The sequence below is a fragment of the Mobula birostris genome, chromosome 10, assembly GCF_030028105.1.
Source record: "Mobula birostris isolate sMobBir1 chromosome 10, sMobBir1.hap1, whole genome shotgun sequence".
NCBI lineage: Eukaryota > Metazoa > Chordata > Chondrichthyes > Myliobatiformes > Myliobatidae > Mobula > Mobula birostris.
The window spans coordinates 109,930,691-109,949,313 of NC_092379.1; the positions used below are offsets into that span (position 1 = coordinate 109,930,691).

The 18,623-nt window shown below is 39.9% G+C and overlaps 1 protein-coding gene across 1 annotated transcript in view; it reads left to right on the forward strand.

Moving 5' to 3' along the window:
- The first annotated feature begins 1,541 nt into the window (after window positions 1-1,541).
- Window positions 1,542-18,623, forward strand: part of zc4h2 (zinc finger, C4H2 domain containing) — a 35,141-nt gene continuing 18,059 nt past the window's right edge. The window contains exons 1-2 of the mRNA XM_072270817.1: window positions 1,542-1,702; window positions 17,561-17,732. Coding sequence (XP_072126918.1) covers window positions 1,650-1,702; window positions 17,561-17,732 — 225 coding nt within the window. The 5' untranslated portion in view covers window positions 1,542-1,649. The remainder of the gene's footprint in view (window positions 1,703-17,560; window positions 17,733-18,623) is intronic.

The following is an 18,623-nucleotide window of genomic DNA, read 5'->3' on the forward strand; positions in this document are numbered from 1 at the left end:
TAAATGGCAATTTGTCTTTTTATACCTTAATTAGTCCAATGAAACTTTGGCTAATTGGGGCAACTGCTTAATTGGGTCCAAATGCACCGGCCTTGATGTGCCCAGTTTAACTATATACAGAAGGATGCTGGAAAGGGCCAGTAACATCATGAAGGATCCCTCCCATCCTGCTCATGGACTGTTTGTCCCCCTATCAGAGAGGAGGCTAGATAGCATCCATGCCAGGACCACCAGACTCAAAAATAATTACTTCCCCCAAGCAGCAAGGCTGATCACCACCACTACCCAACTAACCCACCAGCAGTACTTTATTTCCTGTCAGTCGTCTTATGTACAAACACTCCTGTGCCTAGCACCACTTTATGGACATACAATCAATGTATAAACAAAGCATCTTACATATTTATATTTATTATTGCGCTCTTATCTTTTGTGTTTTTTCTACTGCATCCAATTTGGAGTAACGATTATTTTATTCCCCATCAAAATTGTGTACGAAAACAGCATTAAACAATTGTGAACCTTTCATGCCTGTATCAGAATGGACTAGGCGATCCCTATGTGATTGTGGCTCCAATTTTCTCCCTCCATGATCACAACTTGATCTGCTGGATACTATCCTGAAGCCACAACAGTTTATTTTGAATGTTATAACTTTTACTTTCCTCTGTCTGTTCTCAGTTTCAAACTGCTCTCACTTCAAAGTTTTTTTTTGTCTCCATCTCCGTTAACCTGTCAAACACATGGTCTCATTTCCTTCTGATCCCACGACAAACCTGGTGTTACCTATCAATGATGCCTTTGTACTATTCGTTCCAGCCCTACATGCCAATACCACTTTATTTTCTCTTCTAATGCAAGGTATTCAACCTGAAAAATTAAGTTTGTTCATGTACCTAAAGATGCAACTTGACCTGTTGACTTTTTTTTAAAAAAAATCAAGCCTTCTCTTGCTGGCTAGATTTCTTGTGCAGCTGTTTAACAATTTAAAATAATTCTTCCCGATTTTGGCGGTTCTCTTTTTTGTGACGATAATTACTTTGAACGGTTGTGAAGAATATTTTAGAACAAAAAAAAGAGCGAGAAAATGTAACAGTTCATTTAAGGGAAAAATTACCATACCCACACCAGAAAACATGCAAGCTAATATTTTTGACGTAGGATTTGAATCTGAAAAGACTACAACTCCAAAAAATATTTTCCTTTTATATTTCGAAGACGTATTTTACACACAGCACAGCTTTTTACCGTTTCGACTTAACTATTTTTCAGAAAAATATTTTAAACACGCTCATTCTCATGAGTAAACATTTGAATAAGTAAAAAAAATCTCAGCTTGTTAAATTTCACTCTGAGTACTTTTTTTTCCCTCGAAGTGTTAAAAGAGAATGAAACATTCAGAGGGTTTCCTTTCCCTACTTTCCCAGAGGAGTCCTGAATAACAGGAAGTGAGGGGGTTTACAGGGCCTGACGGGAGTAGTAGTTTGTACTCGGGAATTTTCTTTCTGTTCTAGCTGGGAAGAACTGCAACTCCCGAGGTCCAGTGTTGCGTGCGTGCTCGCTCACTGTGAGATGTGTGAAGCTGCTACAGGGAGACTTCTTTTGTTAGCAGTTATTCTCATTCTCACTGCACATCTGCTGCGAGCAACATGACCGAAGAGCAGGAGATCATGTGCAAATTGGAAAGCATTAAGGAAATAAGGTGAAGACGACATACTTGAATATTCTGTTAATACGTTGCTTTAGCATCTCGAATGTGGTCCAAACAATGTGGGGCTGGTGCATCATACCTATCTACAATGGTGGTATCCAGTCTAGACTTTCCTCTTTAAAAAAAAAGCTGTGCAGCTTATTCAACATGCATACCTTTAACGTGAATGAAATGAATATAGAAACCTTAAATATGTAACGTTTTTTGAAAAATTTGTTTCAAGTAGGGGTTCTGATTTCCTAAATTTAATCTTCAAGCATTTTAACAATACTGATAGTTCGGAGTGTAACCTTTCCATTAATTTCAACCAAGGTAAAGACAAATTGTTTGATCACATCAATAGCAGCCGAAATATTGTCGTGTTTTGTATTTGAATCTTTCGGCTTTAGGCTGTGTATTCCGTTAACGCACACAGGTTCCGCTAGGCAAAATCTTTTAAGAGTGAGCGGAAATAAAATATGCTATCCATTGACAAGTTAGAAAGTTCACGTTAATGCAACCTACAATCCGAGAAGTGTGAAAAAGCTAACGCAGGAGTTTCTTGAGTTGACTACTGTAATTGTGGGAATTTTCGTTGAACTCTGAGCTACGATTTCTAAGTGGGCTCTAAGAAGAAGAAGAACCACGCAGACGATTGAGCGAGTTCTGTCCTTAATAATGTTATCAGGAAGAGAAAGTTTTAAGAAATGATGAAGTTGAAATGCAGTTAATAACATTAGGAATATTTCTCTAGTAAAGACTCTTCTTAACTTAAAAATGATAGGTAGAACATGTTTCAGTGGTGATATGGCCAGAATCTATGCCAATACAGACCTCTTCCAGAGTGAAATGCTATACAGACCGTGCCTCTCTGATCGACTGGGCACTTACCAGTGTGAGTCTCACTTGGACAAATTTCATCAAATTGTGTTGGTTTTACTTTTGGGGGTATTTATAGGGAAACTCGACCTTGTTATCCCAGGAACAACGGTCACTGGTCACCAGGACAACCGTTCTTTCCTCGTGACATACTCAGGATCCCCTCAGTGTAGTTACCCTACCGACTCCCAATGGAGGTGTTAATCTCCACTGCTATAATCGCCCCGTCCCGTACTGATTTCCAGTACCTCTCACTCCCCCAGAGCCAGTTTGATCCAGACAAGCAACACACACAAAATGCTGGTGAACGCAGCAGGCCAGGCAGCATCTATAGGAAGAAGTACAGTCGACGTTTTGGGCTGAGGACTTCGTCAGGACTAACTGAAAGAAGAGTTAGTAAGAGATTTGAGAGGATGGGGGGGGGGAAGATCCGAAATGATAGGAGAAGACAGGAGGGGGAGGGATGAAGCTAAGAGCTGGAAAGTTGATTGGCAAAAGGGATACAAGGCTGGAGAAGGGAGAGGATCATGGGACGGCCTCCCACTTTCAAATCCTTACCATCTCTTCTTTCAGTTAGTCCTGACGAAGGGTCTTGGCCCTAAACGTCAACTGTATTTCCTATAGATGCTGCTTGACCTGCTGCGTTCCACCAGCATTTTGTGTGTATTGCTCTATTGCTTGAATTTCCAGCATCTGCAAGATTTCCTCATGTTTGCATTGATCCAGACAAACACAGTTCCTTTATAGCGCATACTTAGGAAAGGAAAACGTATTGTGGTGAAATTTGCAGTGGTGGGCCGTGGTGGAGCATTTTTATTTGGACGGGTTGTTTGTAAGCGAGTGAGGAAAGATTTAATTGGTGTTTATTACTGAAGTTGGTCCTCAACTGTAATTTCCCATGATAGAGTAATCAATATGGAGTGAAGATTTGTCATCTTTGCTGGAAGAATTAGACATGAGCATTTCTTTCAGATGGAGAAAGTATGAGCATTGTTAGGTGGTAGGGTAGTGGAAGGAGAAATGCCATCACATTTTTAAAAATGCTTCAATGTGCACATGAGTTATTATAACCTTCAATACTGTGGACAAGAGTTGGAAAGCGGGATAAGACTGGACAGCTAATTTCATGTATTGATATAAATAAACTTAGAGGCTTGTGCAGGGATCTGAAGGATCAACAGTAAGAAAGTGTCTACACTTGTAGTGATCCCAAGCCATATGATCCCAAGCTGGCCTATTGGTTCCTTGACTTCCTCTTCTTGGGGAAGAGAGGCCACCTCATGGTTGATGACTACTTGATTGCTTCCTCGTTTGTGGTGGATGGTCTCTTCAGCACAGATTCAAAATGCTCTGGCCATCTGTCCAGAATCTTGGGCTTCTCAGTGACGAGTGTGGTGCCATCTGCAGTTAGGAGTGGCAAGGTCCCAGAAGGCTGAGGGTCACACAGTGTTTAGTTGTATCGATGTAGCCCTGAATCTCATCGATCTTTTTGCAGAGCCAAGATCCTTGCGTCTTTCTGAGTTTGGCTTGAACTATTATGTGCATATTGGGAAATGCTAACTTAGAGATACAGGAAGGATCAATCTGATAGTCTCTGTGTAGCCTGTGCTTTTCCCGTAGGAGATCTTTTATCTCCTTATCGTTCTCATCTAAACGGTCTTGGTTCTTCCTTGTTGTATGGCTGAGGACCTCGAAGGAGGCAGAGTGACAGGATCTCTGAAAGCAGCCTGCTCTTTTTCAATATGTCCTCCAAGGTGAACATCGGTGAAATGTGACTGGAGGCTTTTAACCAGGTGGTCAGCTATGGTACCCAATTTCAGCTTGCTGACGTTGAGCTTTTTGGCAAGTTTCCTTGCCTGTGGACATCGTTTGGGTTGGATGTGGGTGTTAAGTTTGGAAATGATCAGATAGTGATCTGTCCAGAAGTCCGTGTCTCTCTGGCACTGCGACCATCAGCCGTTTGGTGATGACATAGTCAATCTGATGCCACTGCTGAGAGTGAGAATGCATCCAAGGCATCTTGTTATGGTTTGGCAGGCGGAAGACCGTGTTGGTGATTATGAAGTTGTGCATGACACAGGGTTTCAGAAGAAGCAGGCTGTTGGCTGCCCCATAGTGTCTTTGGACTCCATCCCAGGTGTTATGGTCTCTTCCCTCTCGAGCGTTGAAGTCTCCAGGACAAGGAGCTTGTCTGACCTTGGTACAGTCGCAATCAGGGAATCAGGCTCTCCATAGAATTTGGCTTTGGCATCCTCTAGGTGCTGATCAGCGTGACGTTGCGTTTGCTGATCAGCACCTAGAGGATAGTGGTGCGGTCAGTAGACGATCAATGAATGCTTTTGGCAGACTGGTAAGCTTTTGGACAAGGTGGCTCTTGATAGCAGATCAGACTCCTACTTCGCGATGTTCAGTGCTGCTGTGTCCATTCCAGAAGAATGTGTGGCAGCCACCTGCTTCTGTCAGTTGTTCTTCGTCGGCCAAGCGAGTCTCAGAGAGAGCTGAACTTAATGTAGGACTGCCTCAGAGATCCCAACTCCGTACATTTCCTTGGGTTTACCCCCGAAGCCTTTCCTGTGAGTGGGTATAGCTGAAGGCAGCAGAGGTTTGCAATCAGAGCTTTCTTTCAGATGAGCTGACAGTCACGGCTGATGACTCCCATCTGCCCGAAGCGACTAATTTTAAGGTGCCAGCAACCCACCTTTACTCCTCCTGTCAGTAGAAGCACTTCCACTGGGCTTAGAAGCTAAGCCTTGCGTCAAAGATAGGAGCTCGACTTGGTTGTCAGAGGCTATTTGAGGTGCATGCCTTTGAGAGCATTTAATAGGTAGTGGGAGCTTATCCCCATTACCAGCTCTACACCCCCCCCCCCCGCCCTGCCCCAACGATAACAACCTTAAGGAACCAGAAAGATATAAAAATACATAATAAGTGCAAAAAGACAGCAAAATAGTGAGGTTGTGTTCAAGGACCGTTCAGAAATCTGATTGCAGAGGGGAAGCAGCTGTTCCTAAAAGGTTGAGTCTGTGTCTGCAGGCTCCTGTACTTCCTCCCTTATGGTAATAATGAGAGGAGGGCATGTCCTGGATGGCAAGAGTGCTTAGTGTTGCATGCCGCCTTCATGAGGCTCTACCTTTTGAAGTTGCCGTCAGTGATGGGGAGGCTGGTGCCCATGATAGAGCTGACAGAGTCTAAAATCCTCTGCAGCCTGTTTCAGTCCTGTGCCTTGGAGCCTCCATTACCAGACAGTGATACACCAGACAGAATACTCTCCACAGTGCAACTTTAGAAATTTGCATGAGTCTTCGGGGACCCCTCTCTGCGATTACCCCACTGTTTTTAAATTGTCAAATAATTATTTGAAATGAAAATTTGAAAAAAATTGCAAACACTGTAAAACAGAAATAGAAAAGTGGTGGAAATATTTAGCAGATAAAGGCATCTTCTGTACTGGAGGATCAAAAATTTCTACCAACTTAGTGCTGGGACGAATAATCTTGTTTTATGAGGTCCATACCACAAACTCAGCTCCCCAGTGATAAACTCCATTCTGAGTTTATTGATCCTTGGAGGTATTTAAAAAGGGTGTAGATTAAGTTTTTAAAAGGTTATGTCATTAAGGCATACAGTGAACTGGAGTGACAAAGGACTGCAGATTCTGGAATCAGGTGCAACAAACCATCTGCTGGAGGAACTCAGCTGATCGAGCAGCATCTGTAGGAGGAAAGGAATTGTTGATGTTTCATGTGGTCGTTGTCAATTGACAATTCTTTTCCTCCTGTGGATGATGGTCGACCTGATGTGTTAATCCTTTGGGGATCTGGTATGGAAAAGGTGTTGAGGTCTGGAGCAGAGCAGGCACAATCATATCAAATAGTGAGACAAGTTTGAGATTTTTGCTCTAACATTTCATACACTTCCATGGCCTTGACCAAACAGCCCAATACACCTTTGAGATACCTGGGGTTTTGAGCACCATTGAATTTATCACTGTCCTTGGTGGCTGTGTCTTTAAGCTTTATAGATTGCTAGCAGAATCTCAAAACTTCTCTGCTATGCTTTCCACTTCCATGATGCTCATAATCTATCATGAAGAGAAAAATATTTGTCCCTTTACATGGGACTATGGTAGGTTTTGTATGACGATGTTCCAGTTAAACATCTTGGGAATTAAGGTGCATTAAACATATTACAAAAATACCCTTATTGAAAATGTCTACACACCATGAGTCTGAGATGTATTTCAATGCCATTTTGTCACAATTTGCAGAATTTGTTTTAAGATTTAAACAAATGTATGTTTACCTGAAGCCAATTCCCATCACCATCTGGTCTTTAAAGTTGTTTGCATTCTGAAATACATTAATTTGTTCTAGCTTGAGTTTTTTTTTCACATTTTGTCAAAGCCTTGCTCCAAGTTATAAACTAAGACCTTATTATCTAAATCATAATAGATTTACGATTGGAAGCTGCCTGTGGAGTAGAACCGCAGCATGGAAACTGGCTGTTCAGCCTACTGAGGCTGCAGCAATCCTCAGACATCATTAATGCAAATCCTGTATTAATGGTTTATTCTCTCCACATTTTCATTAACGCTTCCTAGATTCCACCACTGACCTCAACACTAAGGACAACCTATTTGGCAGCTAGAGCAATTAGGGACAGCACACATCTTCACAGGGAAAAAATTGGGAACGGCACACACACAGCACCCAGGGTTAGTCATGAACTTGTGTCTCTGGCACTTTGTGGCAGTGGTTCTATGAGCTGCGTCACTAGGGTACCCTCAATATTTGGGAAACAATCCCCTATGTCAGCTTTACTGACCAGTTCTGATCCAGATGAAGAGGATTAGCTTCTGTGTCAGTGCCTACACCTGGCATCAAATTATCTGAAGTAAACGTTTTCTTTTCCCTCTCTCAACAGTGTAAAATAATCCACAACTCAAACAAACCAAAGGCTCAGAATACCTATTTAATAAAAAAAGAATGAAATCAATATTTCTGCAATAGGCATAAAATTTATTTTCTCCATTCCCATTTGTTCCACGTAGTTGGTAGTTTAAATTCCTTGCCAGGTTGTCAGTGCCGTGCTGTTGTTCTCCAGAAACCAGATGAAAGGTGTAATTCTCCTGAGCCCCAGACAGGGACTCAGATGGGAGGAAACGCGTTAAAACATTTCTGATATTAATTAGCTAAATTATTTGTTTCAGCATTCAGTAACTTTTCTATTTTTATATCTAAACAAAAACTTCTGGATTTATAAACAGTTTGAGTGAAGTAAAGCAGTGAATGAGAACACCACTCCTAATGGAGCCGCAATGCCTGAACTGTTGCATTTCTCTCATTTTGAATTGTAGGTTAGAGAACAAAAGAAAACAAAATGTATTCAGTTGTATGAAGAACCAAAGCACAGAACTTGCCCAATAAGTGGGGGGTCTATTAAAAAGAGCACACTTTCGTCTGTTATACCTGAGATGGAGGAAAGAAAATCTGTCAGATTCATCATTTCAGATCTATCATCCTTGCTTAGCTTCCAGTAGGTGCCTGTAAACATTCAATATAAGGATTTGATCATGAAAATCTTGCTGCTTTGATTGTGCATTGAAAATTATCCGACGCCACTCTACTGACTCAATGAAACTGTAGTGATTAAATGGCAGCATCCCTGAGAGAATTGAAGGAAATGGAAACAGCACTAATAGTTGAGAGAGCTATCTTTAATTTACCTCAACTCATTGAATAAGTTAATTTGTACTACTCTTGCAGTAGTGAGATATATTTTTGCTTAATTATCTCTATATACTGCTGCTTCTTAAATGACCATATTTTTCTTAATTACTGCCTCTTGATGGTTTTTGGACTCAATTTAATACAGTTTTCTCACATTATGTGAGAAAGTCTCTATAATTTGGTTGTGGATACATCAACATTGGATCATGTGTCCACTTGGTCATTGAGGGACTGTTTATCATACTATGTAATGGAATTGAGGTAAATTGAAAACAGAAAGTACTCCACAGATCATTAGATACATCAAAAAGAAAGCAAGTACGTCAGGGAACTGAATGCCAGATTGAACTTGGACCAATTGTAATAAAATTATAATGAAGAATGGTGTAGATTATTTGCATCTGTTCTGGTCTATTGCCAAAATCACTTTCAATGTGAATCCCTGGAAAATGAATAAGCACTTGGATTTGTTCTGCTTTGAATACTGCCATTGTTCACAATCTCCACTCATTGTTCTGTGAATGCTCAATCTTCTATGCTCACAAATTTATCACCATCTGCCTTCCCGTTAAAGCCTGTCATAAGCTGATACTGAGATTGTAGGCTGAATTGTACTGAGTTTTGCTGATATCCCTTAGTCAAAATTCCAAAATATGAAAATCCCCGAGGTCTGAAATTTTTTTGACATGCTGTCACAAATGGAAAATATCACAAAATGCTCAGAAGGTTCCAAGTGATGTGCAGGTCTCTGCACACCCCAAGTAGTTCTGGGAAGTGACCTCATGTATGTAATGAGCAGAAGTTAATGAAAAATAGTGTAAACGTAACTTTGCTAGATCAAATAACGACAGCATAAAAAGATTGTTACTTATCTTTCCACCCGTTTGTTTCTTCGAGCTCAGCCGGCGAGTGAACTTGGACCCGACATCAGGAAGAGACCCTTTCTCATCTCCCCGGCGGTTCTACAAGTTCACTGCCCGATGTCAGAATTGTCAGGAGTTATAAGGCCACTGATACAAAAGAACAATCAGTTCGATAACCATTCCGGTCAAGTCAATGGACTATTGATACAGAGAACAATCAGTTTGATAACTATTCCGGCCAAGTCAATGGACTATTGATACAAAAGTACCATCAATTTGTTAGACACTCCAGCCACCTTAATTAAAGAAACGAATGTCCCACCTGGTTTGCTGGAGCCACAACTTAATTACAAAGATAAGAACATCCGTCAAATTTATGCTTTAATTAAGAAAGGAATGTTCTGTCTGATTTCCATCAGGTACTGCATTTTGTCAAAATCAAAAGGTGTGAAAAGCCCAGAGACATCTATGTGGATCTGGGCGAACTTTAATCATCTTGCTCCAAAGAGGGCTGCTGTGAGACATTATTCAAACACACTGCAGTCACAGACATAGTCAGTACTTAATTCATTGTTTACAGGGATCTTGAGAATCCCCCTTTCCCTTAAACTTTATCAATAGAACACTGTATAAAACGAAAAATGAAGATCGCGATCATATATTGAAAGAGTGAATATATGCTGCTTAACGGTATGCTGAGCATCAAACAAGCAAAGATCTATCACTACAGATGGAAGATAGAAGGTAATTATCAATATTCAACAGGTTGGTTGTAGAAATTCAAGAAAAGACTTGGTATTAATTTTTTAAAGAATTTAAACAGTTTGAAGATAAAGTATCTGCTGATCACAAAGCAGCAGAGAAGTTCATTGCTGAGATAGTCGCTGGTGAAAATCTACACCAGAACAAGACTACAAAGCTGATTTAAAAATTATATACCTTTCGTGAAACCTAAACAAATTAAAATACAAATACAGTGTACTGTAACCCATTTAATCAAAATACGGCTTCATAGGTGGAGACTGAAAAGTTGCTGTGGCCTGTTGTTCAACACTGATTCAGTATTCTCCTGATGCTGTTTTTGTTACCTTGCACACATATTTTCATTATACTAATGGTACATAATAATTTTTACTGTTAAGTACATAAACAGATGTAAGACAAAGACTGCTTACCGGTAGAACATAAATTCAGAGCCGGAAATGATAGCGATCCCAAGCTCTCTCATTATATATTCCAAAATCCAAAACACTTTTGGGTCAAAGCATTTCAAGTAAGAAGCACTCAATTCTACACTTCAGATTAGGTCAGCTGCCTCAATAACTATTGCCCAGCTGTACTCGTATCTACTGTGATGAACTGTTTTGAGAGGTTGGTCATGGCTAAGCAAGACCCGGGCCCACTGCAATTTGCCTATTGCCACAATAGATCTATAGCCATTGCAGTCTCAGTGGCTCTCCACTTGGCCTTGAATCACCTGGACAATAGAAATACCTACGTCAGGCTGCTGATTATTCATTACAGTTCAGTGTACAATACAATCATACCCTCAGTTCTAATCAACAACCTCCAAAACCTAGGTCTCTGTACCTCCCTCTGTAACTGAATCCTTGACTTGCTCACCGGTAGACCACAGTCAGTAACAGTTCCTCCTCGCTGTCAACACTGGCACACCTCAAGGATGCTTGCTTAGCCCACTGTTTTACTGCCTCTACACTCATGCCTGCATGACTAGGCACAGCTCAAACACCAGCTATAAATTTCCCGATGGCACAACTATCGTTGGCAGAATTTCAGATGGTGACAAAGGGGCTTACAGGAGTGAGATGGATCAGCTGCTGGAGTGGTGTTATAACAACAACCTTGCACTCAATGTCAGTACGACCAAGGAATGGATTGTGGACTTCAGAAAGGGGAGGTCAGGGGATTACATGCCAATCCTTATTAAGGGAACAGCAACGGAAAGAGTGAGCAGTTTCAAGTTCCTGAGTTTCAACAGCTCTGAAGGCCAATATTGGTCCCAACATATTGACAGAATTACAAAGAAGGCATGATTGTGGCTATATTTCATTAGAAGTTCGAGGTCACTCTCAAATTTCTACAGAAATTCTATATAAGGAAGTCTAACTGGTTACATCATCATCTGTGATGGAGGGGCCACTGCACAGGATCTGAAAAAGCTGCAGGAAGTTGTAAACTCAGCCAGCTCCATCATGAGCCCTAGTCTCCCCAGTATCGAGGACACTTTCAAAAGGCGATGCCTCAAAAAGGCGGCACCCATTATTAAGGACCCCTATCACCCAGGACGTGCCCTCTTCTCATTACTACCATCAAGGAGGAGGTGCGGGAGCCTGAAGGCACACGCTCAACGCTTCAGGAACAGCTTCTTCCCCTCCGCCATCAGATTTCTGAATGGACAATGCATCCATTTCTTTTTCTTTTTTTTCATTACTTAATTTATTTCTCATATATCCTTACTATAATTTATACATATTTTTTATTATTACATATTATGTACTGTTACCGCAAAGCAACGCATTTCACAATGTATGGCAGTGATATTAAACCTGATTCTGATTTTGAGTTGAAATCATGTTGATTGCATTGGGAATTGTATTTCCATGGCATGTAATAGAAATGAAAATGCAGATCACTTTTTAAAAAGATAACTTGACTTTTAATGTTTTTAATTGTTTTAAGTGTTATAAAATTATAATTCAACATTTTTAATACCTTTTTAGGGGAGGGAATGTCGACTCAGACCATGAGAGGCCTGTGTCGGGCATTTTCATGCCTTACGAGGTGCAGATTGGAAGTCTTAACGAACAATAAAATCAATAAACAACACACTTCAAATACTGCTTTTCTTCAGCAAATGTATTCTAATTCACTCTGTCAATTTATGTAACCAAGAATATATTTATCCTGAAGCAGGTGAAATAAAAAGTAACACCAATAGAATTATTCAATGTTGGTACAGGTTGCTTCTCACTCTGTGAACTTTGAGATGTGTTAAAATATTTGCTTAGATTTTGTAATGTTTTAGCTACTTTTGTCAAATGTAGTTCGTGTGAAGCTGAATAATTTTGGCAAGATATTTTCACTTCACAACAATTACACCATGAGAGCAATGCAAATAAGTTTATACATGGCAAGGTAAGATATTGATAGTAGAAAACAAATAAAATGTTTTAATATTTCTTAATTGTTTATTTAAATTTTTATTTTATATTTAAAATTATTAAACTTATGTAGTATTTGATTCTCTTTTCTGTGACAATCTGGAGGAACTGATTTTGAAAGTGTAATGTAAGCAAAAATAGTGTTGGAAATACTCAGCTGGTCAGGCAGCAGGTGTAAAGGTGTTAAAAGTGATTTGCATTCTCATTTCTCTTCCATGGCATAGAAATAGAATAAACATGCATCTTTAATACTTTCGGTTAAGATGTTACTACTGAACATGTGCAATACATTCTGGTAGTTAAAAAGCTAAGAAATCCCAGCTAAAAACGTCAATAAATATGCCTTTTCTGAGGTAAATTGTGTTAAATTATTGCCTCAGACAGTGAAGCGGCGAGCGACGGTGAGGAGGGTTTGGGGGATCAGCTGAAATGGCGTGTTGCAGAGTCATTGCAGATGGAGTTCGGATGCTCATTCAATTGGTGCAGGTGTGAAGTTAGTTTACTCTGGGCGCCAAGACAAATTGGAACTTGGGCCCGGGAGATTTGGTGGTTATACAACTGGCCTGGGTGTGAGGTTGGGTTGCTCTGAGTGCCAAGTTGATTTGAAGAGCTTGAGGGCGACTTTGGGCTGGGCGATGAAATCTGAGCTCAGAGCGAGTTGCTGGGTGGCGTCACTGGCGTGGTCTAGGTCTGGAGCCTTTCGCTGCAGTGTTGCCTGGGTCCTAGTGTGAGGTACGATTTGCCGTTTAAGCAATTTAAACACTGGCCCAGACAGCCGACTTCGCTTGCTCTCCGCGATCTTTACTCCTCTCTCCAGGGCGTCAGAACATTTTGCTGTTCCGTTGTTTGCTCAATGTAAACGCTGGCCCAGATATACTGAAAAGACAGGGTGTTGGGATCGAGGGCAAGAGGTAATTTTGTTTGTTCTCTGCAATAGTCATCTCCAAAGCACTGAGGCTGAGAAGACTGCCCCGGCTGCTGTGCTCTATGCCTGCTAATATGATGATCTAATAAGTGAGGTTTTGGGCCTACTCTGGGCTGCTTCGAGGTCTGGGTCTAAGGACTCAATTTTGGTTCGGAATGCTGTTGTTCACTTCAATTGTTTGCATGATTTGTCTTTTTTTCTCTTGCACCTCAGGTGTTGGTCTTTTATTTTTATTCTTTTTCTTTAATTGGGTTCTTTCGGGTTTCCTACTTTGTGATTGATTACCTGTGAGGAAGCAAATGTCAAGGTTATATGATTTATACATTCTTTGATAATAAATGCACTCCAATCTTGAATCTTGAATATTTCAAGTTAGTAACTTTCATTTGAACTTCTTTTGTGTAGCTTTATAAGCCATGCAAAAAAATGCTTGACCAAACAATTAATAAGCAGTTTTTTAAGCTTAGTCAGCAGGTATAGCATTGACTAAGAAATTATTTGACATTAACTTCACTAATAAGCAACAGACCTTAGTCATAGAATGGGGGTTACTACACAAATTGTATGAAGATCAGGCTCAACTCTTAAACAGAATCTAAAAACCTGTGACCATTGAATCAATTTGTTTTAGCTGTTAAAGCAATAAACGATGCAGCAAGCAGATAAATAAGTTGAACTGTTCTGTAAAAGCTAGTTGACTGGCTTCTGCAGCCTGTTTTAGTTCTAAAGGAATAGCTTTTGTGAGACTCCAAATGAGGGGTGGTAGGGGGTGGCAGAATTTCGGTTTTGGGAAACAAGTTTTTGAAGTTTGAATACCAATAGATAGCAGCCACAGCTTTACCACTACAGTAAACTGCCATTCGATTTTACTGTCAGTCCACTCCAGCCAGGAAATGGATTGAGATTGGACAATTGCATTTTGTTATGGGAAGCACTAGTCTGAAACATCTCACTGAGACTTTGTATTGGGTCGCTACCTATGTCCCCTCTAAGCTGTGCGTGTGTGCGCGCAGAAGTTTTTCAACCAGCGCACAAAGGAAATTAATGTGCGCACAAAAGGTTAGTTACCTAAAATAATGTAGTAATTAATAATTATACTTATTGAAAATAATCTTTTAGCTAAATGTTTCTGTTAACTAGTTGGTTTTTCAAACACCACAATGCACGTCACTAATTTACGTCACCTTTTCCGGTTTGTACAGCTGCATCACGGCGGCAGCCATCTTTGGCGGACAGTGTTCATATCGTAAAGTTTACAAAGATCTGTTTCAAATCCTGTGGATAGCTTACTAAGTTTTTATTGAAAAAGATCAGTCAAATGACCCTGTGGCTAAATACTGTCGCAATAAATTGATAAACATCACATACGAAGTAGCTTTACAGGTTTTAAGTGATGTCTTTGATGAACTGGCTGCACTGTGCAAGATTCTGCAAAAGAGTGGCCTGACACCGATTGATTCACTTCATTTTGCGCGAGGCAAAATTAACAAGATAAGAAAGCAGTATCTGGGAGACAATGTTTCATGGAGTGACAAAGTTAAAGTTTTGCTAAGCCAACAACGTGAAGAAAATGTCACAGTACATATAAGTTCACTGTTGACTTTTATAAATAGTCTTTGTGTTAATTTAGAAGAAAGGTTTCCTTAAGATGAGGTATAAGAATGGTCAGCTTTTGATTTCTCCACAATTGCAGATTGTGTCTTCACATTTGGCGATGAACAAGTTAATGCCTTATGACTAAAGTATCATGATTCTCTAGCTGAAAATACTGTAATAGTTAGACAGTTTAATGATTTCAAATTTTCCGTGCAAGAAAAAATTAAATCCAAATGATTTCAAACTTTGCTCAAATGGTGACATTTGTACTTCAAAATGAACAGTTTTGTGACCTTGCACAGTTGATGGACATTGGGGGAACCTTTCTTGCATCTAGTGCAGACTGTGAGTGAGATTTTAGCCTAATGAATTAACTCAAAAACAAGCTGAGAAACCGTTTAGGTGAATGTCATTTGGATATGTTAATGAGAATCAAAAGCTATCAATTGGATGGAAGTTCTATTAGTCTAGATAAGAGTTTACAAAGAATGGGTAAATGCCAAAGACAGGAGAGAGAAAAAATAACTCAGTGACTTAAAAATGTATGTTATTTTGTTGTTATTCTGTCCAGTTTTAAGTCAAATATTTTGTAAACCTACATAAACTGTGCAATGCATGCATTCAGTGCGCACATACTTTTGTCGCAGGAAAAAAATTTGCACAACGTAAGATTTTTGCGCACGCTGACTACTAAAAGTTAGAGGGAACATTGGTCCCTACAGATGTTTTTGTCACCGAATTCTAGAAACCACACAGGGAGCTGGAAGGAATTTGTTAAGTATTCCGTTTGTAAGTCAAGCTGTGGTTTTGCTTCGTTGGTGAGCAGTTCATAACTGCCCTGCAGCCAGGATATTCAAACAACTGAAATCAACAGGGAAAGAAGCACATGTATAAGAAGAACAGTGAATGAGGATTCAGTGAACTGAATTTCCAGGCTGCAAATATTCAACAAACCTCTGTTTAGATCCCTGTGAATAAACAGTCTGCAGTGACCTGGACTGGACTCACACAGTTTCTGCACAATGCACCATTGTCCGTTAGTTTTTCAGGGTACTACTCAATTGGAGTTTTCACTTTATAAATATTTATTGTAGATTGGCTTCCATTTTATCACAGGAGGTAAAATCTGTAGGAGCATGTTGTGGGAGGACAGTTGGTACTACTTAGAACCAAATTAAGTTGCAGATGCAAGCTCAACACCAAGACCTAAGCATGTATTTTTCTCTGATGTACTAGTGCAGTGGGGGAGGTACTATTCTTTTACTAAGATATCCTGATTAACTATTAGCTAGACAGGTTACTTCAGGTAGATTTTAAACATCATTGCTGCCCTAAGTTGTCTCCTGTAAATGTTGATGCAGGAATTCTACATTGTTCAAAGTACGAAGTCAATTTATTATCAAAGTACACATATGCCACCATATACAACCCTGAGATTCATTTTCTTGCAGGCCTTACAGAGTAAGTACAAAGAAAACCAACAGAATCAGTGGAAGACTGCACCCAACTAGTAAGACAAACACCATTGTGCAAAAGACAATAAAACTGAGAATTTGAGGAAAAAAGGGGGGTGGGGGGGAACAGGCAATAAACATCAAGATCATGAGATGAAAAGTCCTTGAAAGTGAGTCTATAGATTGTGGGAACAGCTCAAGTGATGGGGTGAGTAAAGCTGAGTGAAGTTATCCCCTTTGGTTCAAGAGCCTGATGTTTGAGAGGTAATAACTGTTCCTGAAATCGGTGTGTGGGTCTTGTGGCTCCTGTACCACCTCTTTAATGGCAGCAGTGAGGAGAGAGCACAGCCTTGATGGTGGGGGTCCTTGGTAATGGATGCTACTTGCTTGTGAAAGTGCTCCATGTAGATGTGCTGAATGGTGGGGAGGGCTTTACCCGTGATGGACTGGGCCGTATCCATTATTTTATTTAGGCTTTTCTGTTCAGGGGCAATGGTGTTTCCATACTAGGTTGTAGTGCATCCAGTTGGTTATACTGTTCACTGCAGACCTATAGAAGTTCTTCAAAGTTTTAGATGACCCACTTAATCTTCACATACTTGTAAGGAAGTAAAGACGCTGCCGTGCTTCCTTTGTAATGGCACTTGCATGCGGGACCCAGGACAGATCTTCTGAAATGATAACACCGAGGAATTTAAAGTTCTGGTTTCCTCCTCCTATCAGCTCGTTGGTCTTGCTGACGTTGTGTGAGAAGTTGTTGTTGTGGCAACACTAAGCCAGATTTTCAATCTCCCTCCAATATGCTGATTCATCACCAACTCTGATTCGGCCAATGTTTGTGGTGCCGTCAGCAAACTTAAATATTACTTATCTTGTAATCTTTTCATTAATAGCACTAATATTACCTCTTTTGTGATATTTAATGGCCTGGGTATCATAGTTAACCCTGGTGATTCATATTAATATATGTAAATAGGATCTGCCCAGTAGGATCATCTGTCCTTCCCGAACTCGGCAAATGTGGTATCAGATGAGGAAAGCCGTGTGGACTGCACTAGGCCATGAGATGAGCTCAAACACATTAGCTTCAATAAAATAGTTTTCTTCTACTGTAGGTGGACAAAAGCTGATTTATTTTACAAAAGCTTTAGTATGCTATGAGAAGTTGTTCAGAGAGCTGTGAAACAAAATTATCAATATTGCTAGATTTCTGAAGCCTTAAATGTTCATGTGAAATTGCAGGGCTAAGACAGTGCAAATGGAAAAAATTAAAGCTCGGTTGAAAGCTGAGTTTGACGCACTGGAGTCTGAAGAAAGGCACTTGAAGGACTATAAGCATGAAATGGATCTCTTGCTGCAGGAGAAGATGGCTCATGTCGAGGAACTCCGACTGATCCATGCAGATATCAACGTGGTAGGTTGGAGGCATGTTAACATTGGGTTGAGTTTTATTTGGTGAAAATTGCAACCGTTTGAGCATTAATTGTAGAGCATTAGTTGTAAAAATAGGACCATAACAAAACTGGGCATTGAGGCGATATATTATTGAAGTCTGTGTATATCAAGCGAAATAAGTAAAAAAACAAATTAAATCTGTCTCAGTTTATTTTCCATCCATTTGCAACAATGGATTCTAGCCAGGTGCTCAAGGCAGCATTTAAACTAAATAGTTTAATTTCTATTTGATAGTTTATTTTTAAATTTAGCAGTCAATTAATTTGTTCCAAAAATAAATTACTGCAGCTCTAAAACAGCAAATGCTATTTAAACAAAAAATTCAGCAAACAAGCTCTATTCTTTGTGGTGAGAAATAGAGAACTAATATTGACTTCTTATCAACTGAAAATATGCTTCTTGCCAATTTCTCCACTAAATTTGTTCAAAGCAGTGAGTCTGTCTAAAGCATTAGGAATGGGAAAATTAACCTAACTTGCATCTTGGATGGTAGAGATCAGTCTCACCTTGTGCACAGAAGGAGTTTTCAGTTCCACGCATTTTTTTGTAATTGCTTCCAAGGCTTTTGGTATTATATACCATTACCCACTCACTAATAGGCGACTCCACAAGAAAAATGGCACAGGGGAAAAGATACTTGTTAACACAGTGAATTCTGGTTAACTGAGATACATTGGGACCAATACATTTTTGCTCAATTAAACTGATGTCCTAGTTAGCCGAAATCTCATGGAAATAGTTAAAAAGGTATAAAAAAGACAAACTGAGTAACAAATTATGTATTTAGATGAAATACAGAACAAATTAGAAACTACCATTGTACTACAGCACTGTAAAACTGTGCATTAGT